Genomic DNA, 24,966 nt, shown 5'->3' with positions numbered 1-24,966 from the left:
GAGCAGGAGGAAACGGAGGAAATAAGAGACACGGAATACAACATTAAAAAAAAAAAAATTAGATGCACTGTAAGGTGGAAAATCACCCCAAAGAGGTGAACGAGGACAGAAACCAACTGAGCCAAAAAGAGAAGGAATGTGGAAGTGTGAGGAAACAAACCCACGCCTCAGGGCATTATGGGAAAAGAACCGGTCATCACCAGGAAAGATGAAATGGTAATTATGGAATAGACGTAGATCTAGAGCAGCAGAACCTTCAGGAGAACAGCAGGGCCTCCTGCATGCATCATTTGGACACAGATTTGATCAGAAATTCTGAAAAACTTTGTGGATTTTTGTGGCAATCGTTAATAATTTTATACTTGTTCAAACACGTTCTGTTCACATTTGCATAATTTTAAGACTGCTCTGGACATCTGAACATAAATCACCTGTATTAATAATTAATAACTACGACGGAAAAAAAATGTTTTGCAGTTATTTATTAAAGGGATTCAAAACACTAAATAATGTTTTTGGAGGTTAGCTGTGATGTAATGTATAAATATTGGTAAAAAATATACATAAAAATTGTCAAAATATATACTAAAAATGTGTATTTTTTCGGTGAAAATGTCCCTTTTAAAATTCTCAGTACGTCTTGATGGTGAAAAACTCAGCTATTTATGAATCTGCATGTAAATTTGCATTGATAAAACTCAGTGTCTAATATGTTTAGTCATGTTCAGTCCAGAATCTGACCAACCTTGTTCATTTTCAGCGGCATCATCTCCAAATTTGCTCCTAAAATATCTGAAAGTGAAATAATCTATGATGTTTCCACTCAGATACTTCGATATAATATTAATACATTCAGTCATCATCCAAATAATAGGATTTTTTTGGCACTGCACACACAAAACATACAATATACATGGCTTCTTCTTCTTCTGTCTTTTGGTAACTGGATTTTCTTTTCAGAAACAGAAGAAAAACAAGTGGTTAATTGATTTTCATTTTAAAACAGAAGAATTAAAATGGAATTTCAAGATGTTTTTCTTTTTCAAAGTCAAAACAGATAAACCAAATAAAAAAACTGGACTGATTTTCTCTTTCTCTTTCTAAAAACAAAAAAGAAAGTTACTACCTGACAGAAATGGCAAAACAGACCAAAAACGCTTGTTTTTTTGTTTGTTTTTTTTTCTGAGACTGGATGTTGTCATTTTCAAGGAAAGAGCTCTAACGCCTCGGTTACAAAGATTCTTACAAACGATAGGTTTGTACGAATCTTCCAGTTAATACAAAATCTGGAGTTTGTATACATTCGTGGAGGAAGCATGTCTACGATGTCCAGATTTCATACAAACTGGAAGATTTTTACGAACCCATTGTTTGTCAGAATCTTTGTGACCTCGATGGCATTAGTCCTCTTTCCTTGAAAATGACAACATCCGGTCTCAGAAAACGAAAATAACAGGCGTTTTTCATCCGTTTTTACATTTCTGTCAGGTAGTAACTTCTTTTTTGTTATTAGAAAGAGAAAACAAAAATCAATTGTTTTTTTTTTTTTTTAAATTTGGTTTATCTGTTTTGACACTGAAAAAGAAAAACGCCTTGAAATTCAATATTAATTCCTCTATTTTAAAATGAAAATCAATTAACCACTAGTTTTTCTTTTGTTTCCGTAAAGAAAATCCAATTACCTAAAGACACACTGACCATTTTGGAGTTTTTTTCTTTTTTTTTAAATGCATAGAGAAGAATTTCTTTTTTAATCTTATGTGGAATTTTCTTTCCTTTTCCTCTTACATCTCATGGACCTTTAAAAATGATCCTGTACATGCCTCCAATTTAAGATCTAATTCATTAACACATTCAAAAATTTAAAAACATTTCACAAAGCTCATGTACAATTTCCTTCTCTATGTAAGAACACATTTAGGAGAAAAATAAGAAAATATTCACACGAGGCCCAATGACTTCAGATGTGATGGTAGATCAGAAAAAAAAAGCAAAATGGAAAAAGAGACAGCTATTAAATTAAATTTAAAAAAAAAAAAAAAAGATGCAGAGAAGTTGTCATGCAGAGTCAGATTAAAGGAGAAAAGATGGAAGCATGAAATAAGAACAGGAGTGAATTGAACCGTTTTTTTATTCATGAAAAAGAGTTGAAATTCCAAGAAACAATGAGGCAGGAAGAGACAGGCACAGGATTAAACTAATACTGATATAAAGGTTTTACAGTGGATTCATGTTTGTCCGGATCATGGAGTTCTTTACATGAGGAGTTAGATGTTCTGTTGGAGAGTTCATAGAGGTTAGTCACATTTAGTCAGAATGGAAACTAAAGGAGCCCTTCTATAGGCTGCTGAGCTGTACGTCATCCATGCAAGCCTGTTGATTGGACCAAAAATTAAAGGATGTTAGAAACATGGACACGGATGATGTGGTGGTGTTTTTCCCTGGATTTCTCACACCACTGAACATTTCACAGATATACACACTGTTAATATTGTGTCTATTCATATTTTATGTCTATTTGAATCTTATTCTACTTTTAGTTCTATTCTTATTTTGCTTTTGAAAAATTTTATATTCTATTTTCTTAACTTATTTTTAGTTTTTTTGTAATTTTTGGAGTAGCCCTGAACACAATGACAATAAAGGCTATTCTATTCTATTCTATTCTATTCTATTCTATGCTATTCTATTCTACTATTATCGGCATATCCTATGTCTTAATCGGAAAAGGATCTGTTTAGGAAAAAAAGATTTAACTCAGAATATCCAAACAAAATATGCTGTTTACATTATACCTGAAAAATCCAGAGTAATACGCAATAACATTCACATTATTATAACTTTTTCATATGCGAAACAAGAATAATCACAAACTGTTAAAAATCTGTATTAAATCATGCAGAAATACTTCCATAATAGGTGTTCTTTGGTGTTTTTAAACAACTGTCCTTAAATTTTTGTCTTTTCTGAATAAGAATTGGGTTTTTTTTGCAGTTCTATTCTATTTTATTCTATTCTATTCTACTATTATCGGCATATCCTATGTCTTAATCGGAAAAGGATCTGTTTAGGAAAAAAAGGTTTAACTCAGAATATCCAAACAAAATATGCTGTTTACATTATACCTGAAAAATCCAGAATAATACGCAATAACATTCACATTATTATAACTTTTTCATATGCGAAACAAGAATAATCACAAACTGTTAAAAATCTGTATTAAATCATGCAGAAATACTTCCATAATAGGTGTTCTTTGGTGTTTTTAAACAACTGTCCTTAAATTTTTGTCTTTTCTGAATAAGAATTGGGGTTTTTTTGCAGTTCTATTCTATTCTATTCTATTCTATTCTATTCTATTCTATTCTATTCTATTATGTCCTGTTCTGTTCTGTTCTGCTATTCTGTTCTATTCTATTCTATTCTATTCTATTCTGTCCTGTCCTGTCCTGTTCTGTTCAGATGGTGTCCTGTGAATGACTGATGGTAGAACATGGTCTAGGACTGGTTCTGGTTCTTACCATTTCTCTGGGCAGGAACATGTCCTCCTGCCGTAGAACCACCAGACACACACTCTCTCCCTGCCGAGTGCTGCGAAGCATACACACCAACTCCTCCTGGCCCACACCGGTCATGTCCACACCGTTCACCTGTACACAAAAAGACACACACACACACACACACACACACAGATCAGTCATAATACACTGTAACTCTGTACCTTACTCTTAGAATAATAATGTCTCAATCATCACTCCTGACTCTGTCAGAGTGTCGGAGTCTGTTTACCTTCAAAGACCCTGCCTGTTTTCTCTACTTTAACCCTTTAGGTGCTGAAGTTTAAAAAAAAAAAAAGCTGTATCTTGGAAGTAGTTAGACATAAAGTCATACTGTAAATGAGACAAATTATTGAATATAATAATAATAATAATAATAATAATAATAATAATAATAATAATAATAATAATAACTTTATTTGTATAGCATCTTTAAAAACAAAGTTTACAAAGTGCTTTGACAGAGGGCACAACAGCAGGATACACGTAGCAAGTAAAAACACTCAAACAGAAGCAACACAATAAGAGACATGTGTGAAACAAATTAATAATCAAACAGGATAAAAATCAAATTTAAAAATTAAAAAGTTACAAAGTTACAAAGGGACAGACATCACATAAAACCAAGTCTATAAAAATGTGTTTGAAGAAGTGATTTAAAAGATGTCATTGATTCCACAAGCCTTATCTCCTGGGGCAGGCCATTCCAAAGTCGAGGGGCCCTGATGGAAAAGGCCCGGTCACCTTTCGATTTAAGCCTCGACTTCGGAACAGCCAGGAGCCCTCTGCTCCAGGATCTACGGCTGCGTACTGGCTCATAGTCAACTAGCATCTCATCTATATAACTTGGGGCCAGACCCATTCAGGCTTTAAAAGTGATCAGTAAAATCTTAAAATCAATTCTAAAACACACAGGGAGCCAATGGAGGGATGCCAGGATAGGGGTGATATGATGTCGCCTGTTAAAACCAGTCATATGACCTCAAAGTTTATGATGTGAGTAAATGTACTCATCTAATTTGCATAGCACGGCTCAGGTAGTAGAGGTCGTCCAATAACCGAACAGTTGGCAGTTTGAATCCCGCTCTGTCCTTGTCATGTGCCGTTGTGTCCTTGGGCAAGACACTTCACCCTCCTTGCCTCCTTGCCTCTGTATGAATGTTCGCTGGTGGCTCTCCTCTGTATTTGACGTAGTTTTGGTTGGATCAACATGAACTCTTCCAGACAAGTTTTGTTCTGTTTTAATTCTGATTTATCATAAAAATTGCTAAACATTTTCCAAAAGTCCCTGGCTCTAGATTCATTTTACAATAATGTGCACCTGTTTGCATGTCTTAGGATCAACAACTATTTACTCTATATCCTCCCAATACCCAGTAAGTACAAGTTTTTTTTGTTTTTTTTATATTACATAATAGACTTAATTGAAAACTGTATGATACCACAGTTTTTCAGATTTTTTTTTTTTTTTATGTAATGGAATGTCCTTTGGAGTGGACTTTTTTTTTTTTTGTTTGTTTGTTTTTTCTTTAAATAAAGCTGTGAAACTCTTGTCCACTACAGAAGACAAAAATGCATTGCTTGGTCTCAGGAGGATATAAAACTATCACTTTATTCCAAAGTTTTAGCAGCTATTTTTACAAACACAAGGAAGAAACATTGCACAGTTTGCATTTAAGTCTTTTTTTGTTAAATAAATTCCATATTGCTGGGTTACACACAGTTAAACCTTTCCAATCAAAAGTTATGTTTAGGATTCTATGAACCCCAGCAAACTAACCTCCATTTGCACCAGTTTTGAGCAAAATCACTCTATTCAAGGATGCATCATCAACATATATTCACTAGCAATCCATTCAGTGTCCAAAAACTTTTTGTTCCAAGTTCATCTTTTCTTTCTCCTGCTAATTTTTAATGTTTTCTCCAACTCCGTATTTGCCTAAATTGCCAGGTTTAGTCAGCAATTATTGCACTTTGCACCATCTTTTCCCCCTTTTTCCCCAAACATCTACATTATTTTTGCTTTCCCCATTTTCCATCCAGTCTGTAGAATATGACACATACACAAACAACCAGTTTATTATGGGATGAAATGTTGAAAACAGTTCAAGATTAGGTCAGAGAGTCATAACAGCACATCATCATGATGCTGCTGAAGTCACTACTGTTGCTACACCACAATAACTGTTATTGTCGCTGCATATTGTGCAATATTCAGAAGAAGTTGTTTTAATATCTTTTTATGTGTATTTTACTGCAGTTTTTATTCCATTCTATTTAGCTTTTATACATTTTATTTAAAATTTTATCCTTTTATCTTTCTCATGCTACAAACACAGAGAACTGAGCACCTATATTTCATTCTATCATGTACTATTGACTAAATAACAATAAAGCTGAGTCTGAAAAGAGTTAAATGCAGACCATCAAACCACTCTATGAAGGTCTGAAATATATTTTAGAATGCACATAAACCCCTATATTTAACCTTTAATGACGTTTTCATCAGTTACACTTTCCTAATGAACTGACTGAGTTATTTTCTGGTTGGTACAGAGACTTAAAATGAAGGAAAATTCATTAAAACATTTGTATTTTTCTTGCTAATCTACTCAGGCAACAACCAACCCTACTGGTTGTTGTCATCAAAGCCTCCTCCTGTCCTTAATATTACTTTCTCCTGTTTGTTTTAGTTAGAGATCTACTTTAAGTCATGTTTTATTCCATTATATTTACATTACCAGTCATTTTTGGTTTGTTAAGTCGGCCTTCACCGACCCTGAAATCAGCTTTTCATCTATTTTTATACACCTTGTAAATACTCACAGAAGTTATTAAATTTCAGCAATCTGTCTCCGTGGCTGCTCGGAGCTCAGTGGAGATGCTTCTTCTGTTTTTTTTTTTTTCATGTCTCAGCAACGCTCAGACAGGGCTCAGACAGGGCATAACAGAGCTGCATTCACTATGCACCAAAATGTTGGCAGAACAACAGTGGAAATGAAGCTGCAGAGGAAAAGTCTGCTGGAAGGCGCTCTGCCTCTGAAAAGCTTTTAGTGCACATTGGACGACAGCGAAGCCATCAAGGAGTTTGGTTTGAATCCAGAGAACAATCACAAAATCACGCAGCCAAAACCACAACAGAGATAAGTCGGGTACGGTGTGAGCACATCTCCCTGGAGCGGAGGTGTCGAACTCATTTTAGATCAGGGGCCACAATCAGCCTGATGTGATCTCAAACGGGTCGGACCAGTACAATCGATATATAATACTGGAAGGGGTCTGTGTGAGTGTGTGTGTGTGTGTGTATCTGCACAGTTCTGAGAAATTGAGACATTTTTAACTGGCCAATTTGGTACCTACAGTTGAGGAAAAGTCCCATCACCACATTAAATACCTCAGTTTGTCCAAAATGCTTCAGAGATGGCTTTTATTTTAATGTTATATCTCAAATCATCACCAACAGGACATCTTACAGCTGTAGACATGATGTGTCCCAATATTTATGTCCATATAGTTTATACACATCAATATTTCCTTAAAGTTTAATGGTAGATTTTTCTTCCTCAGTGAGATGTGAAGAAAGTAGATGGTTAGCTGTGGTAGAAAATCCTTATTTACAGTCAGAGCAAGAAAAATACTTTAGAAATTTAGTGGTACAACATTTAAAATCATAGTCATGGGTAAAAAAAAACAAACAAAAAAAAAATCAGTGTTGAGAGAAATTAAGTCAAAACCATCTCTGAGACATTTTGGAAACAAAGACAAAAGTTTAAACCAAACTAACCAATGCGATGATATTTAACCCAATATAAAACTATTTTCCGACATTAGTCATTATTGTTTTGCATCCCAGACCCTGTTAGAAAAGAAACACTCGAATTCAATATGTCCACATAGTTTTGTCCATATAGTTTATGATTTAGGCAATTATGCTATGAGGCTAATGATAAGAGATTGGTTTGAATGTTTTTTCTATACGTTGATGGTGATCCACTGCACAACCCGGCTGCAAAAAAAAAAAAAAAAAAAAGGACCAAGGTTCCTGTAGCCCTGTAGCATATTTAGATACATTAATTGACATTCATTTAACCTTTCAAGGTAACTCAAGGTCAAAGGTCATGGCACCAAATGAAAGCCCATATGTGACTTCCTATCTATTGCCAATAGTACTTAGATCAATGTCTTCAACTGTTTTCAAGTTATAGCACTTTGAAATGTGTCCCATTATAAATCAATGGAGAGGCTAACAATAAGAGATTGGTTTGGATGTTTCTTCTATGCACTTATGGTGATCCACTGCACATGTTATCACTTCGGACTCTAAAATAATACCAAATAGAAGAAATACTGACACATTTTCCTCACTTTTCTCTTACGGTCGCCACTAAAATGACACAGTTTTTGTATTTGCTTTCAATGTAAGCAATAGAGTTAGATTTAGGGTTAGTTTTTCTTCTCCAAGAGAATTTGACACAAAAAATTAAAGAGCACCTGTATTTTTCAACCGAACCACTTTGTTTTGATCGCCAGCCCTGTGATGCCTTCACTTGTTGGTAGCTAAGATCGCCAGGACTCTCACAAGGAATAAGCAGTTCTGAACATGAATGAATGAACTGACAGAATGCACATCTGTACCTCTAGTATGCGGTCTCCAGACTGCAGGCGTCCGTCTTTGACAGCAGCTCCACGTGGCAGGATGTTTTTAACTAGAATTGGCCCGGGACCGTGGATTGAAGAATCTCTGGTTACCACGGTAAAACCAAGACCTTCTGAACCTAAACAGGGCAGACAGTAATTAAAGTGAATAGGTGAATGAAAACAGCAGATGTAGGCCAGTTTTAAACATACAAATATCCCGTATATCTGTTTACTTCTTGCTTCTATATTTAGGATTAAAAACCTCCAAGTTTCCCCTAAACACTAAAGCTACTCTTGAAGACTTCAGCAGCGTGTTGTTGAGTCAGCTCCCGACTAAACAGAGTCTGAGTGATCATTTAAAGCTGTGCATGTGCGACTTTAAACCCTTTAGCTAGAGCTAGAGGTGGGAAATGTGCAGGTGTGATGAGTTCAGGCGTGGGGCAAAGAGAAGGAAACGGGGATGAGGAATGGATGAGTGTAAGTGGGTGGAAATGAAGAGCGAATGTGCTGGAAAGAGATGTGATGGAGATTAAAAAAACCCAGCGGTAAAATGCACTGAAATGTGTATGATACGACTCATAGACGTGTGTACGTACGAAAAAAAAGACGATCACACACACACAGACGGAGCGACTAGTTGTGTGTTTTATCGACCTCATTTAGTCTGGTCTCTTTAGCAGAGCAGAGTCAGCACTTTGGTCCAGTATGAATTCATATCAGCAGAAATGAACAGATCAATAAAGACTTAATAGACCCTGAAGAGAGGGAATCAGGAAGATGGAGAGAGGAAGGGTGAGAGAAGGACAGTCAGCCACCGAACAGACAAAGACAGCTATAAGGAACCAGCATAATACAGAGAGAAAAAACTACAGTCACTTATATCCACTGAGAGAATCTTTTGGAAAATAAATCTCACAGAAGCAACAAAAAAAAAACAAGACGATGAATTGACTTCAGAGCTTACAAACTGCAATATGATACCAACATTTCAGAAGGGCTTCACTTTATAGGCAATCCGAACACGAGCAAATGGTCACCATTAAAGCCACACCTTCGAACTCATTTCAGTTCAGGTTCCACATTCAGCCCAATACGATCTGAAATGGGCCGGACCAGTAAAATAATAAAGATTTCTTTTTCTTTTTTGTCAGACAGATAGAAAAAAGTAAATTTTTTTACCTTGACATGTTTCGGCTACAATCTGTAGCCTTCCTGTTACTATGACGGCTCATTGTCAGCTGTTTTATCAGGTTTGTTGTCCTCCATGGGATAAAACAGCTGACGATGACCTGACACAGTAACATCAACCTTTCTGTAGTCACTTTTCTATTGAACATCTGTGCAGAACTTTACTGATATTTACTAAATGTCGAAAAAACAGAAGTGCGTAATGTAGGTTTTTCCATTAAATCACAAATGCGATGATTTGTGTATTTATTATCGCAAGATGACACAAGAAGTCCTTCCATAAACATGGCGACAGACGTAAACATGGTGTTAATTTGCAGATATATTCATTATTATTATATATTATCCCTTTATCTCGTACTAAATTTAAAAAATGATTGGGTTTCCTGGTGTGTCCACACGTACCGCGACATGTTTCTTCTTCTTCTTCGCTTGTTCTAACATCCGTCAACATCCGTTTTTTTAATTCATCTGATTCTAGTTGCGAAAAAAGGTCTTTCTATTGCAGTTTTGCATGATATACCATTTGCGCTACGCCTGAAAAACCACCTCTTGCCAGCGCAAAAACTTTTAATCGAATAATGAGACTTTTGGCGAAATTGTCATTTTTCCATTAGGTAAATTTTTATGCGCAAGTTACATTTGCGCAATTTGAGGGTCAATGGAAAAGAGAAAAGCTACAGGTTGTAGCCGAAACATGTCAAGGTAAAAAATTAACATTTTTCCATCTGTCTGACAAAAAAGAAAAATAAATCTTTATTATTTTATTGGTCCGGCCCATTTGAGATCATATTGGGCTGAATGCGGAACCTGGACTGAAATGAGTTCGAAGGTGTGGCTTCTAGTTCTAGTAGACAGTATGAACCTAATCGGACCAGTAAAATAATAACATAACCTATAAATAATGACAGCTCCAAGTTTTTCTTTGTTTTAGTGCAATAAAAAACATTAGCTTACGAAAATATTTACATTTATTTATTTAAAGGGAGAGTGCATATTAATGAACATGTAAATGTAAATATGCCAGAATTAGCATAAGGCACAAAAAACACGACTAACCTGAAAAAAAGTGACATTTCATAGATAAATTAGTGCAATTTTAACAATATTATGCCTTAACTTATCAGTTATACATGTGTATTACAAACAATGTTACACAAAGACTTGGTAACAGCCATAATATTGGTAAAATTGTGGAGTTTGGAACGAAAATAAGAACAGTTTCAACAATATTATGTCTCAGCTTATTATTAACATAACTTACAGATCACAGTAGATATACAAATGCACAAAACATTTCGTAACAGGCAGAACACTGGTAAAATTGCACTTAATTTTCTTTAGACATTTCAGGTTATTCATATTTGTTCAACTCATTCACATTTTACTGTTAAAGGATAGTTTGTAAATTGAAATATTTTCATAGTGTAATGTATATTACTAATAATATTGCACTTCTTCCCACCCCTTTTCGGGCATGTAAATGGGACTATTGTGCTGTTCCTCTGTCTAAGATTGTTATGATTGTTGATATTTGTATTTTTATTTATGTTTGCTTGTTCGCATTTATGCAAAATTTCATTTCATGTTCGGAATAAATCAATAAATCAAATTAATGTTATTTTTTTTACATTAAACCAAGAAGAAAATTTGTAGCTCTCAATATTTATAGGTTATTATGCTGTTCTTTTACTCCGGTGATAATCCATTTTACTTTTGGCCCACGGGTCACGTGTTTGACACCCCTGTTCTAAAAGTTCTAAAAGATCTGTGCTCCGTCCTATAATCGGGTGACGCTCACCTTTCTTCAGGTCAATCCTCAGCCTCCGCCCTCCTCGTTTATTGGCCACCAGGTTAGAGAGGGCAGGACTCTTCTTAAGTAGAGGGCTCTCGCTCCGTCCCTTCAGGGCCTGGGAGGAGAATGAACAGCATTTTAATAAGTTACACTCACCCTGTACGCATACGAAATGAGTCTGTGAGAAAACCCTTATTTATCAGATTTATCAGATACAATGCAACATTTCTAAACAGGATGATGATCTTCTCCAAACTCAGTTGCTGTCGTTTGCAGAGTTTCAAAAGTGGAAAGTGTAATACAAAAGTCAAACCTCACAGCTCAGTTTTTAGACATAGAGAGGAATAAAAACAGAATTTGACTTTTCCAGTGTAAATACTGCACTGTTGTGTAGTTTTTACATTTTTAACACTAAACGAAACAAAAATCAATACATTCCCTACAGCAGTAAAAGAGATTGACACAAAATATTTTCAGTAACCCTAAAGGGAGAAAAAGTTAGGCAGCAAATTGCCTAGCAAACAATAAATAAATAAATAAAGGGTATATGATGCTGTGCGAATACTTTTCGATCAAATATGTCCACTATCTTTAATGCAGTTTTCTCAACTACTGCCAGTTTGGGAGAAAAACTGTTTTATGAGCTGATAATTGACTTTGACCTTTCACCTCTGGCCACCAATCGCATCATTTAATCAAAGTCAATGTTTGTACCAAATTAGAAAACAAATGCTAAAAATGGTTCCCAGAATGTTATATTGATGAGACAGGACAAACTTGAGGTCAGAATGTTCTTAACCTTTGACCGCTGGCCACCGAACTTCACCTCTGCATTTCATCCTTACACCAAAGTAAAAGTGTGGGCCAACTTTGAAGAAACTCCCTCAAGACATTCCTGAGATATCAGACTTATAATAGTGTTTAGATGAAGTCTCAGTGCCCATGACATTTGACCTTTGGCCACCAGTGCTTCCTTGTGTCCCAGTCAGATTTAGCACCAAATTAGTACAAAAAAAAGTAAATAAATAAATATCTAGGTGTTCCGAGGATTTTATATTCTTTAGAATGTACTGACATGAGGTCACAGTCATTTTGACCTCTGTTCTGTTTAATCCTGAGATATAATGATAAGAAAAATGTTCAGACGAGGTCACAGTATCCTTAACCTTTGGCCACCAAACTTGACCTTTGCATTTCATCTTATATCCAAGTAGAAGTTTGCACTAGTGCTGCCACTAACGACTAATTTTCTGACGATTAATCTTTTGACAATTTTTTCGATTAGTCGACTAATCTGAGCGACAGTCTTTTTTCTAAAAAATCAAGTGTTTGTTATTTTGTTGCGTCTATTTTATTTTGAAGACAACTCAAGGGCCAAAACATAAAATGTCCCCTGTACCATGACAAATGTAAACAATACAAATAACTCAAATACTACCAAACAAAAACATTACAATTTGGGATGTTTTCCATGGAAGAGCAGGGGCTGGGGGAGGATGAACAGGTGTGCACAGATCCACGGACCAGGGTGAGGTGAACCATAAGAAGAGGGGGGAAATTAAACTAAAGACACTTATAAGATGGGGGTCTCTCTCTCTCTCTCTCTCTCTCTCTCTCACTCTCTCTCTCTCTCTCTCTCTCTCTGTGGTACTGCAGGCACCAATGTGGCATGGACTCCCCCAGGTGCAGCGGCCAAAGATAAATATGCGGTCAACAGTAAAACGACTCGTCAACTAAAAAAAATGGCCATCGACTAATTTTCATGGTCGATTACGTCAACTAAGTTGACTAATCGCGGCAGCACTAGTTTGCACAAATATGACAAAACTTCCTGAGATATAATGATTAGAACAATGTCCAGACGAGGTCACAGTGTCCTTAACCTTTGACCTTTGGCCACCAAAATTATTTCACTTCATTCCTGCACAAAACTGAACGTCTAGGACAAATTTTGTAATATTCTGTCAACCCATTCCTGACATATCACATATTAAACAAAATGAAGAACAACCATCCACACTTCTTCTGAACATGCACTGTGGACACATCTAAAAACATTTCAATTTCTAGTTAATTTATTAATTGTATTCATTGTCAGTTACACATCTTTTTATAGTAGAATTGTTTTGTGATTGTATGTGTCCAAATGTGAATGCAGCAATGTGCAGCACCGTTGTCCAAAACAAATTTCCTGTATGGAACAATGAAGTTTATCCTGATCCTGATGAATCAATGTGATGGGGGACAATTAGCAGCTATAGAGACAAATCATTGTCAGTGCTGTTGCAGATCATATAACCATGATATTTTCTCGTCTCTGTGCTGTTTCATCCATCTTTATATTCAGTCTATACTTGGACATGGGAGAGCTGTAGACGGATGATGTGTCCTGCCAAATTCTGGTGTTCTTGATTTATGTAGCTTTACACATTTTAATTTTAAATGAGTAGAATAAATGCTATTATGCAAAGTGGTTCTAAAGTCTGAGGTTAGCTTCACATAAGCCCAACAACGGCAAAAGTTTGACACGCACACAAAACAGGAACCAAAAGAGAAAAATGTAGGAAATTTAGCTCCAACATCTGCATCAGAGAATCAGACATTTCATTTTTCATGTTTTAGGCAGATAGAGAGAAAAAAAATGGATCCTGATAATCATCTGTTGCTTAGTAACTGTTGCCTCCGTGCCAGCTGTTTTTCTAATGCCAGTCATGTCGCCATGGTGATGTTGTTGATAAAATTAAACACGTATTTGGATAAGAAAGATTTAATAGTTCTGGGAATGAAGTGGAAATCACATAAAATAATGAGTCTGATACAGGATCACATCATGAGGGCATTTAACAGTAAAATAGAAGCATAAATGTCTCCTGAGAGAAGAGAGGATGTGTCGAGAGGGGAAGGATGAGACCGACGCCACAAGCAGCGTTTTAGGCCTAAAAACCTAAAATTATGGCATTAGGAACGTTATATTAATCATATTATATGTCGTAGTGAAGGATTTACATTAAATTCTAGTTTAAAACAAAAATCCACAATGTGACAAACCCATCTGAGAGCGTTGCAGGTAAAGTTTGTAGAGATGTGAATGGGACAGTCGTGGCTTGACTCAGGCTGAAGCAGTTTTTCATTTAGTGAAATCACCAGCAGCTGCTTTTAGAATGTTGTACTATGGAATGTGTGTTTTTCTCTGGATTTATGGGTTGTATTTTTCACATTTACAGTGAAGTTGCCATCAGCTGTTCTGGTGAAATCCTGTCTGTTTATAAACTATATGGACAAAAATATTAGATTAGATTAGATTAGATTAGATTAGATTAGATTAGATTAGATTAGATTAGATTAGATTAGATTAGATTAGGTACACTGGGAAAAAAATCTAAATCTTACAAAGTGTATTTTTCTCATTTCTAGTCCAAATATCTCATCACACTTAAAATAAGACAGAATCACTTCAAGAGTAACTATTCAATGAGATATAAGAACTTATTTTTAGACAATAGATCTGGAAAATCTGATTTCAAGAAATCTTACCAAGATAATTTTCACTTGTTCCACTGGCAGATTTTTTTTTTTTTGCTTGAATTAAGCAAAAAAAAAAAACAATCTTGGATTAAGCAAAAAAAAAAAAATCTGCCAATGGAACAAGTGAAAATTATCTTGGTAAGATTTCTTGAAATAAGATTTTTAAGATCTGTTGTCTAAAAATAAGTTCTTAAATCTCATTGAAAAGTTACTCTTTAGGTGATTATGTCTTACTTTAAGTGTGATGAGATATTTGAACTAGAAAGGAGAAAAATACACTTGGTAAGATTGGAATTTTTGCAGTGTAGAACTTTTTTGATCCCTTGGGCAGAATCCCCTGGAAATTGAGGATATTGGGACACATCATGTCTGCAGCTGTAAGATGTCCTGTTCATGCTGATTTGAGACAAAAAAAAAACATCAGTATCTCCTTAAAATCTGATGTTAGATTTTTCTTCCTCAGTGAGATGTGAAGAAAGTAGATGGTCAGAGCATGAAAATATAAACATGAAAATAGAAGTTTAGAGGTAGAACATTTAAAATCAAAATCATGGATAAAAAAAATATTGTTGAGAGAAATTAAGTAAAAACCATCTCTGAGGCATTTTGGAAACAAAGGTAACAATTTAAACCAAACTAACCAATGCAATGATATTTATCCTAATATAAAACTGTACTATTACGACCTCCATATTCATTCATCCCGTGCAATACAATCATTCTGGGAATAATAACCACATGTAATATATATTCATCTGTGAGTATTAATCACCCTGTGCATTATAATTATTCTGTAAATATTCAACCATCCTGTGCAATCCATTTTCACATTTTTAATATTCTCAATTTTTTATCCTTTTTTATCTTCATATTTTGCATATAGAGTTAATTGCATGGTCTTGTAGGACTTTATCTTGTATATATTTTGTATCTTATATTTTATCTATAATTATCTGTTTGCACTGAAAAAGGAGAAGGTCTCCAATCCCGTTGTACATTCAGTATAATGGCATTAAAGGGCATTCTATTCTATTCTATATGATGACATTAATTTTGTTATTATTGTTTTGTATGCCAGACCCCTGTTACAACAGAAACACCTAACCCTCTTGCCTATGTTCATTGGATTAGAGAGGTGATGTTGGAATTGGACCTGGAAAAAATTAGGTATACAGTCCAAGGGTTGGAGGATAAATATGACAGAACCTGATTACAATTCAAGACTCATATCAAGAGCCTGCCTTTTGCATGACTGGTTGTTTTTATTTAATGTATTTATTTTACTTTCTTCCTCAGTCTTTTCCTGCCATCCTAGTCTACAGTCTGACTGCTGGGACTTTTTTTTCTTATGCCAGAGGTCCAGAATGTTGGTGATATGACCAGAGTGATCAACACAGATTGGTTTGAGTCTTTTTTTTTTTTTTGCGCTTGTGTACATTTCTTATTTTTTTGCCCATTTGAGACGTGTGTGTTTGTATGGATGTATATGTGGGGATGCCACCTGGATGGGTACGGGGGGGCAAGTTCACAATTGTGTAAGAAATGCCTTAATGATGTCAATGTTATGAAAAAAATTATAAATAAAGTTGTTTTTAAAAAAAAGAAACGCCTGAATTCAACGTGTCCACATACTTTTGTCCATGTAAAGTTAATCTGTATCTGTATTTTTATGTCAGAGGAGCAGGTCTTACACTGACAGGGGGTTCCAGACCGGTCGAGTCCTCTGCCAGTCTCAGAGCAGGATTCTCTGAGGGCTTAAAGATGGGTTTTGCTTTAACAGGCGGTGGGGGCTCTTTGGTCCTGATGACCCGGGGGCTGCCGTCTGAGCCGACGCTGCTGTTGAACAACTGACCGATCAGACTCTTCTCGAAGCGGTCTCTGCTGGATGACGGAACCACTTCCAGCCGGACCACAGGGGAACGCATGGCCTGACGGAACACTTCCTGGGCTCTGGGAGGGATGAAGAGACACAAATGTGTGAAACAAAGCAGAGAAAAGCCACCAATCTTAGTTCTAGCGAGTAATCAGAGTGGTTTAGTCCCAAGATAAACTGGTGGCGCTACAACATGAGCCCAGAAACAGCAGCACGGCACCTGTGCAGTTGGTCATTAGAACCTCATGGTCAATAAAAGGGATAATTTTGCAGAGAATTAGTTTTAATCAGATTACACTAAGCATATTAGAGGGACCATTGTGCCATGAGCAATTGATGCACATCATCATTCACCTCAGATAACCAAGAGAGAAAATCTGGTTTATTCAAATTTTATTGGATTACACTGCTATTGTTTCCAGTGTGGATTATTAGTAGATGTATAATCATCATAATGTTTCTGTAACCAGAGACTATGTTTAGAATCTAGGCAAAGAACTGGAGAAATCCTTAGAAACTAATGAATAAATAAACAGGTTATGAGAGATTAAACAAAGTCTATATTAGGGGTTTTAGTTAAGGATTAACTGTCTTAAATACAGCTGTGATTAAGAAGGGAAGTGTCTTTTTCTGTTCATGATACGTGACTAGTACAGTGTAAGTCTAACAATAGTTTATTATATGAGTACACCTGGGAGGAGGAGGAGGAGGAGGAGGGGGAGGAGGAGACAAAGATGAAGAAGACAAAGAAGGTGAACAAGATGAAGATGAAAAGGATGAAGAAGATGAAGACAAAGAAGGACAACGAGGAAGAGATGAAGATGAGAAAGACAAAGATGAAGAAGAGGATGAAGAAAATGAAGACTAGGATGTTGGAAGAAGATGAAGAAGAAGAATGAGGGAGGAAGATGAAGAAGAAGAGGATGAAGATGAAGAAAAAGACAAAGACAAAGAAGATGATAACGATAAAGATGAAGATGACTAAAAGGACGAAGAAGACAAGGGGAGAAGAAGGACAAGAAGAAGGAGATGACGATTAAAAAGACAAAAATGAAGAAGAGGATGAAGAGGATGAAGAAGATGAAGACTAAAGGCGGCCATATACTGTGCGATTTTTTCGATCGTTGCACACAGCTCCATCTCAAACTGTGCGAATCAGTCGTACAGTCAGGCTCACGATTCCTGTTCTCACACTGCACGGACCGACGCTCGTATGCGACCTGACTGCTCACACTGTAGGACCATACACCACAGGACGCACAACACGTTTGAGTGTTGTATTCGGAAATACAACGTTAAAATACCAAGGAAACCGTAAAAGTGCATAGACGATTGTGTATTGGCGTGAGCCACGAAATGGTAGTGCTGAACAAAAACCAACGAGCTGCTTTGGTAATATGTGCCATTATCTGCGGGGAATCAAAAAAGAAGAAAAGACAACGATGTGTTCGGTGCAGGCATTGGTTGGCCAGACGTGGACAGTATGGGCTGTCATCCTACAGCAAAGAGAACTAGAGGTAAGCTGCAACAGCCAAACTGCACTAGGACAATAGCCAGCTACTGTTAGCTTGTACGCTACTGTACGCGTCTGTGTTCACGCATGCACAGTGTGAGAATTTGAGGCACATAGGTTCGTGTCACTGCTTTGACAGTACGATACCCTCACGAGGAGCGAGCAGGATTTCAAACAGCTCCGTTTTCCTTGCGAACACACGATTGCTGGTCGTGAGGTGGTCGTGAGGTGCTAATCGCTTCTCTTTACCCCATGTACACTGCACGAAGCACGACACACGATTAGAGGCACATCGGGCCCGATCCCAGAAATAGTCGCACGAGTGAGAAATCGTCTCTAAACTCGCACAGTGTAAGGCTGCCTTAAGATGTTAGAAGAAGGTGAAGAAGAAGAAGATACAAAGAAGAAGAATGAGGAAGGAAGATGAAGAGGATGAAGATGAGGAAAAAGACAAAGAAGATGATAAAGATAAAGATGAAGATGAAGACAAGGGGAGAAGACAGACAAAGAGAAGGATATGAAGATAAAAAAGCCAAAGATGAAGAGGATGAAGAAAATGAAGATTATGATGTTGGAAGAAGAAGAGGAAGAAGAAGAAGAAGATACAAAGAAAAAAGATGAGGGAGGAAGATGAAGAAGAAGAGGATGAAGATGAGGAAAAGACAAAGAAGATGATAAAGATGAAGATGACGAAGAGGATGAAGAAGATGAAGACATGGGGAGAAGAAGAAGGAGGACATGGAGGACGAGGAGAAGAAGATGAGGAAGATGAAAATGATCTACCGGAGCTGACATCATTCACGATTCTATCTATCTATCTATCTATCTATCTACCTATCTATCTATCTATCTATCTATCTATCTAGCTATCTAGCTATCTATCTATCTAGCTATCTAGCTATCTATCCATCCATCCATCCATCCATCCATCCATCCATCCATCCATCCATCCATCCATCCATCACTGCAGTTCCTCCAGTCTATTTCAGTGTTAGTCTTTCTATTATTCCATATTGTATTCGTCTTCTCTCCATGTTCTTTTCAGGTTGTATTTGCATACTGAACCCATCACACAGGCCGAGCCGTCGGGTAAACGTTTGGACCACACCTTTCTGAATGACACTTGTGCTGGGCTCCATTGTATTAAACCCACAATGCCGCACAATGAAACTAGATGTGAAGGCTGATGGGTGCACGGGGACCGTTGGGCACCGATGATATCATTATTGTTTCTGTGCTCAGGAACATTTGTGTAAAAGAGATATTCTAATCAAACGGCCTTCCTCAATAAAGCTGCCAAGCCGGAACAATGGAGGAGTGGAGGTGTTGGTGTGTTTGCGCTTGGACATGGTGGACTTCCAGTGTCCTACTTATGCTTATTTAACGGGGCGGAGCTAAATATTTCGACACATCTGACACGGTAGAACAATAACCGTGTGTGTGTGAAATGGTGCTCATACTCAAACATGAGAAGAAAACCTCGGTCTTAGGGTTTATTTTGCTTCTGTTCCAAGTGCGTGCTGGTTCATATGTGCATGGATGTGTGTTTTCAGGAAAAACCAGGCCTGTGTGTAATGTTTACAAGCCAATGCACGAGGGACTATCCACCTGTCTTTGAACAATAGGTGCAAACCCCTCCGGTGATAATCCATTTACCTACAGCACAGAATAAAATTCCTCACATATAATCCCATTACCACGCCGAGCACTGGACACGGCTTATTGTGCGGACTGAATAGACACCGTAATGCGTCGTAATCATTAAAACGTCCAAATCGGCCTCTGTAATCTGTAAACTATCAGTTTTACAGGTGTGTCTTTTGTCATTTTAATGCACTGGAATCGTGTTACATCCACAAATACTCTAATGTCTGATGTCGGCGTACGTCTTTTTTCCAGCGGTATCATCGGAAGATAAGCGACTCTTCGGAGAAGCGTTCGGCCCTGGGTTTTATCTCAATGACGGAATCTATCCTTAGAGGAATGAGATGTAATGAGTCGACACACAAACATACGCAGGTACATTTGGAAGCAGCGCTCTGTTAACACCTGCCAAATTTCCTTTTTGCTGTGCTGAGATGGTAGGACGGCAGAGATGGAAGGAAAAAAAGTAAACAGAAGGCAGAGAGGGAATAAAACCACCAGGTATGACTTCAAGAAGCATGACAGAGACAGACTGATATGTTAGCTTTTAAGGCTGATACCCTAGACCAGGGGTGTCAAACATGCTGCCTGTGGACCAAAACCGGCCGAAAAAGGTTCCAATTTGGTGTCATGTTAAATTTTTACCCCTGTATTATTTTTCTGTTTCCAGTATTTTCTCACATCTCATATTATTTTTACCCCCATTAACCCCCATTGTATTGAATGTCCAAATAAAGTGCAATTTACTATAGTAGTTACTATAGTACTAGTAGTAGTGGTATAGTAGTAGCGTTTACATTTTAGAAGATCAGATCAGATTGGATTTAGTCACGAGATCCGGGCCCGGTTCCTGGGCGAGAGTTAACACACATCCTGCTCCCTCAAATTAAAGTATCCGAAGGTAGGGGAAAGGAAAATTAGCAGGAGGCTTAGAGGAATTAGTAAAGCATCTATAAGTTTCACTTTCACTTTAACGTGATGCACAAGTCAAGTTTTTTTTCAACCCACAGGGCTTTTGTGGAATTATTTGATGCAACCCAACCCACTCCGCGAGTTTCCCACTGATCTACACATCACTAACGTACGGCACAGAGCACACCCCCATATAATACCTGGACAGACCCGTCCATAGACCGGCTACAGCAGTGGCAAACATATGGCCCACAGGCCAAAACCAGCCTGCCAAAGGTTCTAATTTGTCCCACGGTATGAATTTGGAAAGTGCAAAAATGATACTAAAGTTATAAAGAGTCAAAGGTGTCAAAGTTGTTTTAGTTCAGGTTCCACATTCAGCCCAACTGTGATCTACAGTAAAATAATAGTATAATGACCTATAAATAATGACCCCAAATTGAAATCAAAATTTTACTGTAACAAGTCGGTATCGAATAGGTATCAGATCGGTATCGGCAAAACTAATCCTAAAAATAATCGGATTGGATTGGAAGCAAAAAAATCCAGATCAGGACATCACTAGCGTTTACTATAGTAGTAGCTGTCCGGAAAATGGTTCTTGTCTTGGTTTCTCATATTCTGTTTCTGGGCTTTGTGGAGTCCAGCGGGATACTGCCCAGTACTCAAGTACTCCATCAACAATTCCATCTGTTCCTTGTAGGCAGACATCTTCGACTCCAGTGATGTAGACTTCAACTCCAAATCCATCTTATATCATGTATATTGGAATTTGCATTTTAACAATTACTGACTGTGTAACTGTAAGGGTAACACAACATGCAAATTAATAATCATACATCCACTCACTTTTATTTGACGAAAAACGATGTCAACCAGATAAATAAAGCTAACACATGGCTGACTGTTAAAGTGATCCCAATAATAGGAAAATCAACGTGCCTGATTTTTACAATTTCCTTCCGAAAATCTGCAAAGGTACGACTGGTTTCACCAGATGTTTACATCGGTAAGAATGCGTCTGTGCATGCCCTACGGCAGGCATGTCCAAAGTCCGGCCCGGGGGCCAATCACGGCCCGCGGTCAGATTTTATACGGCCCGCAGCTTCGGTTTTATAATGTATTATTTATGGCCCGCTTGGACTGTTGAACCGAGTACATGAATCATAAAAGGTTCAAAATGCAGTTTCTCCTTTCACCTCATGGTGGCAGCACCACTCTAACTCTATCTGGCTCTGTGACCTTGCCGTGAACCCTTTTCGCTAATTTCTAATCATGGCGCCTGTAAATAAAAAAACGAAAGTTGACAGTGAGGGCCGCCACTTCCAGGAGAGATGGGAATTACAATTTTTTTTCCCTGAAAATCGAGGTGATTGTGTTTGCCTAATCTGTCAAGAGACTGTTGCCTTGTTTAAGGAATTCAATGTAAAGAGACACACTAGCAGGCAAAACATGCTAACGCATACGACAAGCTAGCAGGGAGTGAGTGTTCCGAGAAAGTGAAGCAAATTCAAGCTGCTTTAAACTCACAACAGTGACTCTTCATGTGAACCTGGGAGTTCAATGAGTTCGCCACCAAGGCAGGCTACCAAGTTGCCAGGTTAGTTGCCTATAACTGCTGGTGTTATGTACTTGTAGATGTGACACAAAATATTACTTTCTGAATGATTTTGTGAAAGACAAGAGTAAGAGTCATATTTTTTCATCTTAAACGTTAACAGACTTTGCATTACTGAGTAATATATAAGTAATGATTACTCATATAGTCATGTTTAAAATGAATGTGGGGTTAAGATTTTAATCAACTTCTTGGGCGTTTAAGATACTCCACACAGTTTGTTCTATGTAATCTGACTCCAGTGTGAAAGGAAGGCAGAAATGTCTTTTTTTTTTTTTTTTTTAACTTGTTCACACCTGAGTGGCTTAGATTTGGTTACAGTGCCATTTAAAAAAAATGATATTGTGACAATGAAAATAAAATTGTTGTAGAACAGTGCTTTTATATGTAATGTTTACTGTTTAAAAAAACATCCGAAGGGACCACTGGCCCCTGGCAATCTCCACATTATCAGATCTGGCCCTCTTTAAAAAAAGTTTGGACACCCCTGCCCTACGGTTTGGAGCACGTGTGTAATTCTTAGGGGGTAAAAAAATACGTTGGTAAAAATTGTACGTGACACCGGCCCCTGGAATGAATTTCCAAACTGCAAAAGTTACACTGAACATATTAACAGTCAAGGATGTTGAACTCATTTTAGTTCAGATTCCACATACACACCAATGTGATTGCAAGTAAAATAATAGTATAATAATCCTTTAGTAATAAAATGTGAACAGCTTGAAAATTACCTGCAATTGTACCAATATTCTGCTTGTTACTAAGTGTTTTGTGTATTTGTAGATCCACTGTGATCTGTAAGTTGTGTTAATAATAAGCTGAGACATAATATTGAAGAAAAAGTTCTTATTTTAGTTTCAAATTCCAAACTTCAATTTTTTTACAATATTATGCCTGTTACTAAATGTTTGTGTAACATTACGTGTAAAGCACATGTACAAATGATAAGTTGAGGTATAATATTGTTAAAATTGCACTTATTTTTCAGTTTTTTCTGGTTATTCACATCATTTTTTGTGAAAGGATAGTTTGTAAATATAAATATTTTACATAATTGAATGTTTTTATTGCACTAACACAGAGAGAAAAACTTGGAGTTGTCATTATTTACAGGCTAATACATTATTATTTCACTGGTTTGGCCCATTTGATATCAAATTGGTCTGAATGTGGAACCTGAACTGAAATGAGTTTGACATCCCTGCCTTAGACTGTATGAAAAGATGGAGGTTGCAATGACATTTCCTCCTAATGTGTCAAAATCAAACTGACAAGAAGTGACAGATTCTGGACTGTGATTGGTCACTCCATGATCATTTGAGAGCAAATCCACTTGATGAAAACCACCATAAAAGTCCAACGAAAAGGACTTGTGACTCAGCCTGCAATCAGCCACTGGAGAGATTTTGGTGCTATCAATAAGATCAATACTTACAGGGTGGGGAAGCAAAATTTACAATGAACATTTAGTTGTTTTTTCTCAGCAGGCACTACGTCAGTTGTTTTGAAACCAAACATATATTGATATCATAATCATACCTAACACTATTATCCATACCTTTTCAGAAACTTTTGCCCATATGAGTAATCAGGAAAGCAAACGTCAAAGAGTGTGTGATTTGCTGAATGCACTCGTCACACCAAAGGAGATTTCAAAAATAGTTGGAGTGTCCATAAAGACTGTTTATAATGGAAAGAAGAGAATGACTATGAGCAAAACTATTACCAGAAAGTCTGGAAGATACTATTAAAGAAGAATGGGAGAAGTTGTCACCCCAATATCTGAGGAACACTTGCGCAAGTTTCAGGAAGCGTGTGAAGGCAGTTATTGAGAAAGGAGGACACAGAATAAAAACATTTTCTATTATGTAAATTTTCTTGTGGCAAATAAATTCTCATGACTTTCAATAAACTAATTGGTCATACACTGTCTTTCAATCCCTGCCTCAAAATATTGTAAATTTTGCTTCCCCACCCTGTATAATCAGTAATCAATGAGACTGATGATTGATAGTAGCAACTGAAAAAAATCAAAGTCCCTACATGACTTCTTATCAGTTCTCAATAGTAAATATATTGATATCTGTAACCATTTCCATGTTATAAACCATCAAAATATGGACCATTATAAGTAAAGGCACATTTTTAATATTTCAATATTCATAAACAAATTAAAAAACTCTTAATTTCTCAAAACTGTGACCAAACTTTGTAGACGTTGTCTTAAGGAAGATACATATCAGCTGGTGAGCTATAAAGTAGGACTGTCAAAATTAACACATTAATGCAGATTAATCCATCATCATAATTAATCTGATTAAAAACATTAACTCCATTAACCCATCTGCAGCACAGAATGACTCTGAGCGTCTCTGCCAGTGCGTTTGGGTTAGGGTTTGTTTCTCCTTCCACTGTCACCAGTCACAAGTGTTTGCTCCTGGAGGATTCTGTTGGTTTCTGTAAAGTTTCAACCGGCTCTATATGTAAAGTGTCATGACATAACTTTTGTTTTGATTTGGCGCTATGTAAATAAAATTGTGATTGATTGATTGATTGATTGATCGAACAGTTGTTTCAAGTTGTTTTATAAACATGTAAGGGGAAAAAAAAATATTCCCTTCTCTCTTGAGTCTGCTCATGCAAAATGAAACGCGATTAATAAAGATTAAAAATGAATGATATTTAATCATAATTAGGGATGCA

The 24,966-nt window shown here is 36.8% G+C and overlaps 1 protein-coding gene across 4 annotated transcripts in view; it reads right to left on the bottom strand.

Annotated features, from left to right (window-relative positions):
- LOC115412167 (partitioning defective 3 homolog B-like) overlaps positions 1–24,966 on the bottom strand; it is a 387,150-nt gene that overhangs the window by 261,053 nt on the left and 101,131 nt on the right. For all 4 annotated transcript variants that reach the window (XM_030124503.1, XM_030124504.1, XM_030124506.1 and 1 more), the window contains exons 8-11: positions 16,395–16,653; positions 11,185–11,293; positions 8,193–8,332; positions 3,522–3,650 (exon numbers count right to left, since the gene is read on the bottom strand). In XM_030124503.1, the coding sequence (XP_029980363.1) occupies positions 3,522–3,650; positions 8,193–8,332; positions 11,185–11,293; positions 16,395–16,653 (637 nt within the window). The remainder of the gene's footprint in view (positions 1–3,521; positions 3,651–8,192; positions 8,333–11,184; positions 11,294–16,394; positions 16,654–24,966) is intronic.

The sequence above is a fragment of the Sphaeramia orbicularis genome, chromosome 21, assembly GCF_902148855.1.
Source record: "Sphaeramia orbicularis chromosome 21, fSphaOr1.1, whole genome shotgun sequence".
Classification (NCBI taxonomy): Eukaryota; Metazoa; Chordata; class Actinopteri; order Kurtiformes; family Apogonidae; genus Sphaeramia; species Sphaeramia orbicularis.
Note: the sequence above shows the minus strand (reverse complement) of the source record. Positions and strands in the feature narration are given on the sequence as shown.